The 11,564-nt window shown below is 38.9% G+C and overlaps 1 protein-coding gene across 4 annotated transcripts in view; it reads right to left on the bottom strand.

Annotated features, from left to right (window-relative positions):
* lmbrd1 (LMBR1 domain containing 1) overlaps positions 1-11,564 on the bottom strand; it is a 260,769-nt gene that overhangs the window by 214,402 nt on the left and 34,803 nt on the right. For all 4 annotated transcript variants that reach the window (XR_007262077.1, XM_048596598.1, XM_048596599.1 and 1 more), the window contains one exon: positions 2,926-3,023. Coding sequence is in view for 3 of the 4 variants with exons in the window: in XM_048596598.1 (XP_048452555.1) it covers positions 2,926-3,023 (98 nt within the window). In the remaining variant the exon portion in view is untranslated. The remainder of the gene's footprint in view (positions 1-2,925; positions 3,024-11,564) is intronic.

The raw sequence follows: 11,564 nt of genomic DNA, 5'->3' as shown, positions 1-11,564 counted from the left end.
TCAAAGGGTCTAGGCCCGAAACGTCAGCCTTTCTGCTCCTATGATGCTGCTTGACCTGCTGTGTTCATCCAGCCCTGCACCTTATTGTCTCGGATTCTCCAGCATCTGCAGTTCCTACTATCTCTGATTCAAACAAAACTTACAGGCAGACACCCTTCTCATTCACACCCTCAACTGCCTACTTGGACATTGCAGAGATCGCAATAATACAAAAAATCTTATTGTATTTCAGGCATATAATTTTTATTGGTTTATCAGTGCCAGTTCATAAGGTGCCATTTAAAACAAAGTTTGCTGTACTTTATTATAGTACTTTGTATTATACCATAATGTCTAACCAAATCATCTCAAAAGGGCTGAAGAGCAGGCTAAAACTAAATAATGAGAGATTTGGTAAATTAAAGAAAAAGGACAGGACAATAGTACAGGGTAGCGGTAGAAGCAATTATAATGAGCAACAAACACAATGATATAAACATAAAAGAGTGCAAAGAGTAAATAAATGTAGAGGAAGGAAAAATAGTAAAAAAGACAGAACTCTGTCTGAAAGTATGCGTCATTTGTGACAAGGTGAATGCAATAATAGTCCAAATAGAAATTAAAGAATATAATATAACAACTGTTAGAAAGACACGGAGCAAGATTTTTAAGATGGTGGAATTTTCTGACATGCCACTCTGGGAATTTTAAAATCCCCAAGACACCACACCTACAAACCCGCCAGTTGAACACCGTAAAATTCTGCACATGGTTGAAAAGTGACTGACCAGGACCTTTGATATTTCTGAAGTAAAAACAAATAATAAAGAAGAGTCATTTACCCCTTTAAAGCCTGTTCCATTGGAATTATGAAGCAAACAGAGAAAAATTGGATAAACTCAGCAACTGTGGCACAATCTACGGACAAAGAAACAACCTGATAAGTGGGAGGTGATGCACTTTGAGGAAGTAACAAGACAAGGGAGCACTCAATAAAAGGAAGGACAATCGGAAGATCAGAGGATTCTTAGGATGTTTGTCCACAAATTCCTGAAGGTGGCAGGGTAGGTTAATAGAGAGTTAAGTAGGCACTCGGCACACTTGACTTTACCAGTCATGTCATTGGTTACAAGAGGAGGGAGGTTATGTTGGCACTGTACAAAATTTTGGTTAAGTCACAGTTGGAGTACTATGTGAAGTTCTGGTCACCGCAGTACAGAAAAGTTGTTCTAGCTCTGAAGAGAGAGCAGAGGAGATTCACAAGCATGTTGTCTGGGATGGAGCAGCTTAGCTATTAATAAGCTTGGATTGTTTTCTTTAGAGTAGGCAGAGAGGAGACCTGATTGAAGTGTATAAAATAATGACAGGCATGCACAGAGTGGATAGAAATCAGCTGCTCCAGTTCATCAAATGGTTAAGAATAAGGAGGCATAATTGTAAGATGAAAGACAAAAAATTTTCCTCAAATCTCCTCTAAACTTTTGTCCAGATTCCCACCATCCTCTGGGTGAAAACAATTTTCCTCAAATCTCCTCTAAACTATTTTCACCCAGAGGATGGTGGGAATCTGGAGTGCACTATGTGGGTGTGTAGTTTAGATGGGAAACCTCAACCTTTAAAGAGCTACCTGGATGAGCATTTGAAATGTTATAACTTTCAAGGCTAAGGACCAAGTGCTGGAAAGTGGGACTATTGTAGATTTAGAGTTGTTCTTTGTTGGTGCAGACTTGATGGCCGAAGGACCTCTTCTGTACTATATGATTCTAGTTAATGTTGAGTCTAGTAGGACTCTTCCTCAAAACTGAATGAAATCATGGCTCACGTGGATCTTCACACAATCCAGCTTTCACAGGTCCATACCATTTTATATGCTTGTCGAACAAAAACCTTTTAATGTCAGATGTAAACTGAATTAATTGTACTACCATCTACTGCTTTCTGTGAAGTGTGTTCCACACTGGTATTATCCTTTGCCTATAGACGCATTTCCTAACTTCTCTACTGAATGATCTGACTCTGATTTTAAGATTACATTCACTTGTTAACTACTATGCCAACAAAAAGAAAGTTTTTTCTATCTGTCCTATAAAATTCTTTTTAAAAAGATCTTAAGATTCACAATCAAGCTATGATTTGATCAAAATACTCTCATGGAAAGCAAGCCTTGTCATTCTCACCTATCACGATAGTGATAAAATATGGATTACTGTTTTTTGAATTCCATTCCCTGATTTTAATGTCTGGATCTTTAATGGACTGAGGTCATTTTACAAAGGGGCAAAAATACTGACTTAAAATGGACACAGCAATCACCTGACCAGAATGGTTTCATGGAGCCCGGCTAACCTTTGCAGAATAATGAAAAGCAGGCTGTATTGAAATTATTACTTCATCAAAATGCATCAAAATCATAAAACTCAACCAGGTGGAGAGAGGCCTCAACTCCTATTTTAATTTACACCTTTATGGGAATGTTCACATATTAAACATGGAACCACATTTACAACTAACAAACCTAAAAATAACACTTTAGCAGAGAGAATGCACAAAACAAGCTTGTGTTTCAAATAGTTGTTTGTGGCAGAATATCAGCTGGAAGGTGTTCTTTGCTTCTCAAAGGAAAACGCCTGGTAAATTAATGATTTAAAAAATGCCAGAACAAAGGGAACACAAATGACACCGAAATGTTCATAACTGCTGATGATTCAAAATGCCAACTAATCAACCATGGTTTCAGGTTCAAACCATATACCTCAAGGTTGTCTTAAACTCCTTAAAGCGTATAGTCCTTTCATGTACCTTTTGTACTGGATACTATCCCTTTTTAACTTTGTACCAATATGTGAACGCTTGTTATCGCATCTTTAAAATCTAACCTTGGTTCCACAGTACCATTACGTTGAAAGCCATGAATTCATATTTTCAAATCTTTTCCCAGAAACTTACAGAACATTTACTGGGATCCTCATCCTCCTTCTCTTCATAGTAGAAGTAGACAAATGGGATCCAGAGGAAGACACAAAATAGGATGATGGAGTACAAGGCTGTAACAAGAGAAATGAAATTAAGTTCAGAGGCATTAAACAACTCGATTTCTCAATATAATCATAAAAACCTGTTTTACATGGAGCAGGGTTAGCCTCTTCTTCAGGTGGGCTTAGTGATTCTTATACAAACTCTTCAACTGGATTCAGATTAATCCAGTATCTAGACTTTTTTTTTTTAATAGACACCACAAATGCCGTCCTAGCAGAAATATCCAGGGAGAATTTCCAACACATAACTGACCCCTCTCCATATGGAGAGACCACAAGACATTTCAACCAGTTACTCAACAAAAATGCAAATCTTTCCCAACTGAAATAAAAAAAACGAACAATTAAAATTAAACCATAAACAAACTCAGCTGGGTTGATTGTTTTTCTCTACCGATACAGAGTTAATGTTTTGAATGCAGTGAGATTCTATGATTCTATGTAACTCCAATTCTCCCCAGCCAGATCTTCTTGGAAACTAAAGTATCAACCTGGCCGAATAAGATGATAGGATTTAAAATTTAGTTCCAGAACACTAATTATAATATAAACAGTTGACTTAATCCATTGATAGTCAGCAACTAAGATGTAAACAAAGATTTTAATGGCTCTATTAAAAATCAGTTTCAAATGAATCATAATATTTCATGTTTCATGTTATAATCGAGCATGCAACAACAGATACAGGTGTAAAACACCACTGCCTACCAACAGTGATATATTGTTTAGGAAAAAGTGCACAAATGTTAAGCCATGCTAAATGTGTTTTTTCTGTTATGAGATAGTATCTAACAAGTAGCAAACAGATGCACAGACTACCTTCTCAATTTTGAAAGCAGCTAACTCTTTAAAGTGCTGTAGAATGACACTGAGAAGAGACCATGCAGCACACCACACTAACAGCACAAAATAGTGATATTCAAAAATAAAAATCTGAACACAGATAATCTAATTTATACTTTGTGGAGGGACAGCACGGTGATCCAAACCCTGGCAAAAATTAGTGGTGTATTGATAAAATGACTTATGAAACTGAACCCAGAAATCATAGCTTTGAATCCACATTAGAAGTTACACTTCCTAAATCTGATTTTTTCTTGCAGAGCCCTAAACAAAATTTACCACAGTTGCTGGCCTCTTACAAAAACCCCCAATTGGCTTATGCCAGTTTTAACAGTTCTCTCAGAGTTTGAAGGTTGTGAATTCAAGTCACGCTACAGTCACTCAGCTATACAATCTAGCATTTTGCTGAAGGAGTGCAAACGTATTAGAGGTCCAGATTTCTGAAGGGACATGAAGTCATATTTTCCTTCTTAGGCTTACTGTTTGAAGAAAAGCACAGCACCTCACTGGAATTCTTGGACAACACTTAAACATTAATCAACATCACAAAAGCAAATTATATGGGTATTAACTCATTGTTGTTTATGGGATCCTCGAGCTTCCAAGTGGGGAGAATTTATATAGAAGTTTAAGTTTTTCAAATGGAAAAATATGTTAGGCCATCAGAATGGTGACAGGCTCCAGCTAGCAGACTCAGAACGAATGATAAATTAGTCTCCAGAGCCATGATAGGAGTGAAACATCTCTTGAATAAAGCGCCTGTAAAAGGACAGTGTTGGAAAATTGGCTGAAACCTTTTTTTAATATTTCAATTACGACCTTTCTAACTGCTCATATCTTTGGTATAATGAACTTCGGCTCTGTTGTTAAAGAATATCTGTAGCCTCTTGTGAATGTCTTCACTAACCACATATTAACCAACTGCAAAAATTAAACACATGATCTGTTAAATCAAGTTTCATTCAGACATCTGACATGGCCAGTACACTCATCAGCTGGTATCATAACATATTCTGTAAACTCTCAATAAAGAGATGCAAGCAGTTTACAAAGAGATACTGATGCGTTAAGTGGGCAGAAAGTTGGCAAATGGAATATAATGGAAAAGTAAAATCATTCATTTTGGAGCAGAGTGTTATTGAGAAAATACGCAGAAAGCTACAATACAAAGGGAATTGCAGGTACTGGCGCACGAACACAGAAACCTAAAACACAGGTGCAGCAGGTAGTCAGGAAGGCTAATGCAATGTTGGCCCTTATTTCATGAGGGTTAGTGTATAGAGTAGGGAAGTCTTACTGCAATGCTACAAGGTGCACATCTGGAATACTGAGAGAAGTTTTGGTCCCCTTATTTAAGAAAAGATGATTTCCTTAGTTAAGGAAAGACATTGTTTCATTGGTAGCAGCTCAGGGAAGGTTCAAAAGGATGATCCCCAGTATGGAGGGACTGTCGTATGAGCAAAGGTTAAACAAGTTGGGACTCTACCCATAAGAATCAAAGGTGATTTCATTGAAAGGTAGCAGATTCTTAAGGGGCTTGGCAGGATAAGTGCTGAGAGGATGTTTCCCTTCATGGGAAAGTCTAAGACCAGAGCGTATAGTCTCAGAAATAAGGGGCACCAATTTAACAGTGAGACATGGAGGAGTTTCTTCTCTTGGAAGGTTAAGAGTTTTTGGAAATCCTTGCCACAGAGAGCTGAGGGGGCAGAGTCCTTGTGTACATTTAAGACAGAGATAGATAATTTTTTGATCAGTGGGGATATCAAGAGTTATGGGGAAAGAGCAAGAATTTGGACATGCGGAGTGTCGGATTAGGCATGATCCATATGAATGGCGAAGCAGGCTCAGGGCCTACACATGCTCCTATTTCTTGCGATCGTGTGGTCTAACACATCTTCTGACCATCCTTGCCAATTTGATTGACTTAGATTTTAGGAAAATTAAACACCCCCCAATAATTAATGCATAAGGTCCTTCAACTTTGCACCAGAAAATCAAACGTTGAACAAACCTATGGAAAATGCTGGCACTTTCTTAAAACCAATAAAGCATCAAGAAAATGAATAATTTATTGTTTAATGCTCTGTTCAATGTGATAGTAATGTTAGAAGGTCTAACAACTACTCCCATCAACACTTCTGACACTGGTTATTCATAATTTCCATCCATACTGGTTCTATTTCATGATCTTGAGGCCATATTGTTCCTCATCGACATCTTTATGCTATCCTTTCCTATCAAAGCTACCCGTCCTCCTTTGCCATTGTGTTCGTCTTTGTGAAATATTACATATGTTGTAATGTTTATTGCCCAAATTTGAACACCTTACAACCATGTCTTTGCAATGGCAAATATATCTAAACACAAGAACATAAGAATAGGGGTAACACAGTGTGAAGCTGGAGGAACACAACAGGCCAGGCAGCATCAGAGGAGTAGGAAAGTTAACGTTTTGGATCGGGACGAAACGTCAACTTTCCTACTCTTTTGATCCTGCCTGACCTGCTGTGTTCCTCCAGCTCCACACTCTGTTACCTCTGACTCCAGCATCAGCAGTTCTTACTATCTCAACATAAGAATAGGAATAGGTCTATTCAGCACCTCAATCTGGTTCCACCATTCAATGAGATTGTGGTTAATCTGTGGTCTAACTTCATATACCTGCCTCTAACCCATATTCCTTAATGCCCCATGGTCAGCAGGCACACAGTGGAAGTGGTGAGTACCTGCTAGCCATCTGTAACAGAAATAGCCACAGCACTACGAATACCTCCTTCAAACACAAGAACATCCACAAAATGACATGGAGGCATCCAGCTGGCAGGACCATGAACAAGTTTGAGTAGATTGCCATTAATCACAAATGGCAGTCTCCCTATCAAGTATTGATGTCAGCTCAGACCACCACCTTGTATTTAGCAAGATGCAGCTGCAACTGATAAAAGAAACAACCATAAAATCACAGTGGTCATTTCTAATGGAGACAGTGAAGGATAAGGACATTTTGGACAGGTTCCAGCTGGCCATCTCCAACAGACTTAATGCACTAATGAACTTGAGCAACAGTGGTAAGTCTTCAAAAGAAAGATTAAAGAGAGTGTAGAAGGAACCAACAGGCAGAGAAGAACAACCCATCAGGACTGATCGGACACTGACCTAAATGTCAAAGTTGACAAATAAAGCTGGGAAAGAACAAGAGGAACAAGGAAAATAACACTAAACAAAGCCACTAAGATTTAGACAGGTCATAGAGTCATATAGCTGTACAGCATGGGAACAGACACTTCCGTCCAACTTGTCCACAACGACCAGATATCCTAAATTAATCTAGTTCCATTTGCCAGCATTTGGCCAATATCCCTCTATGCCCTTCTTATTCATGTACCCATCCAGATGCCTTTTAAATGTGGTATTTGATTCAGCCTCCACCACTTCCTCTGGCAGCTCACTCCATACACGCACCGCCCTCTGGGCGAAAATGTTGCCCCTTCAGTCCCCTTTAAATCTTTCCCCTCTCACCTTAAACCTATGCCCTCTACTTTTGGACTCTCCTACCCTGGGCAAAAGACCTTATCTATGCACTTCATGATTTTATAAACTTCTATGAGGTCACTCCTCAGCCTCCAACACTCCAGGGAAAATATCCTCAGCCTATTTAGCCTCTCCTTATAGCTCAAACTCTTCAACCCTGGCAGCATCCTTGTAAATCTTTTCTGAACCCTTTCAAGTTTCACAACATCCTTCCTACAGCAGGGAGACCAGAATTAAATGCAGTATTCCAAAAGTAGCCTAACCAATGTCCTGCACAGCCTCAACATGACCTCCCAACTCCTATACTCAATGTATTGACCAATAAGGGCAAGCATACCAAATGCCTTCTTCATTATCCTGCCTCCCTGTGACTCTACTTTCAAGGAACTTTGAACCTGAACTCCAAGATCTCTTTGTTCAACAACACTCCCCAGCACCTTACCTTTAAGTGTGAGTCCTGCTCAGATTTCCCTTTCCAAAATTCCTCACTTCACATTTATCTAAATTAATCATATGTGCAGATGGAGTTTAAGGTCCCGTTGTAATCTGAGGTAACCTTCATAGCTGTCCACTACACCACCAATTTTGGTGTCATCTGCAAACTTAAGAACCATACCTCCTATGTTAACATCCAAATCATTTATATATAGAATACTGGATAAATCTGAATAGCTGCATGGGAGACTAGCAAGGATGGATAGGGTTAAAAGGCAGGGAGGCACAAGAAGCAGAAAATCAAATGACTCTAAAGCATTGTACAGGATCATATGGGAACTAAATGACTACAAGAAGCAACACCACTGCACCAATCAAGGGCAAGGAAAATCTTTACTTGAAAGCATCGAAGGCAGTTTTACCAAATTAACTATACTTTGGTTATCTTTAAATAAAGCATTTTAAATTCAACACAACCCAAATGACGATTTAATAAAAAAATTAAAACAAAGTTGTGTTATTCAGATTGTGTTTTCCCAGACAGCAGGTTTTGTTGACACATGGCTATGCTGATAGAGGCAGCCCTAATGCACATTCCATTCCATCTGTCAAAGCACTAAACCTTCAAAACAACATAAAAGGGATTTAAATAAACTGACATTCAGCGTTATTTGAAGAAAACTCCCGTTAATAAATCTTTTCAATCCCAGCTGACTCATTGCGGAACAAATAGGATACTATAATGCCACGCAAAACACGACCAGCATATGGCTTGGGGAGTTTAACAAACAATATTCATCATGCAAGCATGAATATTTACACTCAATGGGAACATATAAAACAGCATGATGTCCTGCTTCATTCTATACAGCATACCAACAAAAAAAGCTTAGGGGACTGCATTTGATAAAATATCTAATTAATTCCCTCAAATCAAGGCAAAATGTTGAACACTATCTCCAGATACATTTATCATTTACTACTACAGTCCAGCTGCTACAAAAAGATCACCACAAATTTTGCCAACAAAAGCCAAGCCAAGATTGTTGTACGCACACCAGCTGAATCTGCACAGACTTTGGATTACATTCTAAGCTCACATCTCATTCATAGTGCTTATTCACATAGTAGTACACAATAGGGTGTGGAAAGTGGCACAGAAATCACATTTTCATCATGTCCCATGATAACAGTATGATTAGAATAATTATTATTCCACAACTATTCCACCTCTTAACCTCAGGGTAATAAAGCAAATAGCATCAATTTTACAATTGTCCAAGTTTAATGTTGAGTTGTTTTAAAAACAACAGGGAATACTTTAGCTTTAGAATACTGCAGATGCGGCTGAACAGTCCATTATAGTTATGGACATGGCACACTATAATGGCCTATGGTTCATGAACATGGTTTTATGGTTTCTGCTAATGGGATTGCAATCAAATTGTTCCTCAGCTTCAAAAATTCAGATATTAAAAAGGAACAGAGAATTAGGTTGCCAGAATGCAAGTAAGGACCTCTAGAAACCTGACAGAATTCTGTTTCTGCAATGTTCATAACCTCAATCACATACAGCCCATACTTTCAAATCTTTTACTATAAATACCAACTCATTGTTCTAATAAAATAGAATTGAAGATATATCATTACATCCCCCCCCTCTTAGCTGCGTGCAAGCAACAGATCCTTCATGGGTTCTCCAACACAAACTCTCAAATATCTTTCCAGAAGAGTTTCGTCACCGCACTCAGATGTTTCCTTAGCTTAACTTGAAACAATGTCAAATTGTATCCAGAAAATGTAAATAAAGATAGGTGAGGCAGAGTAGATTACTGTTTGTGGAAGCTTACTATGCACAAATTGATGGCCAAAAAGCCATTAGAAATTCAAAATAAATCCAACAAATTATATGTCCAATGAAAAAGGTTACATTCTACTTTAAAAAGTTGATGCAGGAGCACTCATGTTACTTTTCACTCACTTATGGCAATATATGTATAGCTGAAATTTTCCAACTTGGCCTTCAGAAAGTAGGATCTGTCACTAACCCATTCAATGGATTTGTCCCTTGAGTCGCATTCCCCAACAGCCTTATTCTAACCAAGGTCCCCAGATACAGTGAAAAACAAAAAGGCACGTATCTATGAATCCTTTTCTACTCTTCTCATGCCAGTATAATAGCATAGCTTCACAGAGTCCATTTTAACCACTCAACTAATAATACCTGTAATGGTCTGATACTCTGACACAAATTCTCACCACTTTTCCAAACCTGAGGTAATCACTCCACTTTTAAGATTCAGTCCATTTTAGGTCCCACACACATCAATTTCCAAGATCCCATGAAGTTGATTTTACTTCTTACTCCAAAGTAGAAATCTGGTCTTTGCATAGGGTGCTTTGCTGGCTTCTCTTATTATCTATCTCAATTTACTTTATCCTTGTGTCTACATTTGTGTGCCGACGGCTTTGGTCTTCATCCTCTAGATCTGTTTTGCAACTCTCCTTTATGTCTGGCCACACAATTTCCAGGTCTTAATTTCCTTCCTGATGGCAGTGCTTTGAAGTCAAGGGTTACCAGGCCACATCTTCCCCAGCCTCCAACTCCGAGTGCCCCCATGCCCCAGTGACAATTCTCTCATCTTTATTCTCTCCCACTTCAATAATATGATGTGGAGGTGCTGGTGTTGAACTCAGATCAACAAAGTCAGAAGACACATGTCACCAGGTTATAGCCCAAGAGGTTTATTTGAAATCATAAGTTTTCGTCATCTGGCAAAGGAGCAGCGCTTCGAAAGCTTATGGTTTCAAATAAATCTGTTGGACTTTAACCTGGTGTCAAGTGACTTCTGACTTCAATAATACTTTCAAGGTCTATAACCTACCACCAAACAGCCAACAGCACACATGACTGCCAAAAGATATTTCTGAGATTGGTGACTTTCTTACCTGCTACTCCACTAAACCCTCAACATAGAAAGAAATCCACGTGCCCTTTTTCCCAGACCCTCATGATCCAACCCAATAACGTATTTGGAAACTGAAGCCCTAACTGTGTTGGCTTCTATCACAATGCAATCTACTTAGTGACGAGGTGTGAAAGCAAAAGTCCTGGGCTCCCTAGACCTATTGCCCGTGAACACTGTGGGTTGGGTACCTAAGAATACACAAATTGAATTTCTAGATTGAGATGTTCAAGCAGGCCATTCCAATTATGCATAAGGTGAGAGGGGAAAGATTTAAGAAGGACCTGAGGGGCAACTTCTTCATGCAGAGAGTGGTGCGTATATAAAATGGGCTGCCAGAAAAAGTGGTTGAGGCAGATGCAATATCAACATTTAAAAAGCACTTGGATAGATACATGCATGAGAAAGGTTTAGAGGAATAAGGACCAAATACAGTTAATTGGAATTAGCTGAGTGGGCACCATGGTCAACATGGTCCAGTTTGGGCCAAAGGGCCTGTTTCCATGCTGTATTACTCTGTGACTCTATAACTCAAAAACTGCTCCAGCAGCTCTTTAGGAATGCGCTCCAACCTGGTGACTGCTGAAGTGCGCATCTGAAATTGCTTGCTCTCCAGAGAGTTAAAACGTATTCAAATCAAAACCATGGAAACTTTTTCACACTTGCATATTCATTTCCTTCCCATCCAGAATTAAGAGATAGTAGGAACTGCAGATGCTGGAGAATCCGAGACAACAAGGTGCAGGGCTGGATGAACACAGCAGGCCAAGCAGCA

Source organism: Rhincodon typus, chromosome 5 (assembly GCF_021869965.1).
Source record: "Rhincodon typus isolate 14 chromosome 5, sRhiTyp1.1, whole genome shotgun sequence".
In the NCBI taxonomy this organism is placed as follows: Eukaryota; Metazoa; Chordata; class Chondrichthyes; order Orectolobiformes; family Rhincodontidae; genus Rhincodon; species Rhincodon typus.
Note: the sequence above shows the minus strand (reverse complement) of the source record. Positions and strands in the feature narration are given on the sequence as shown.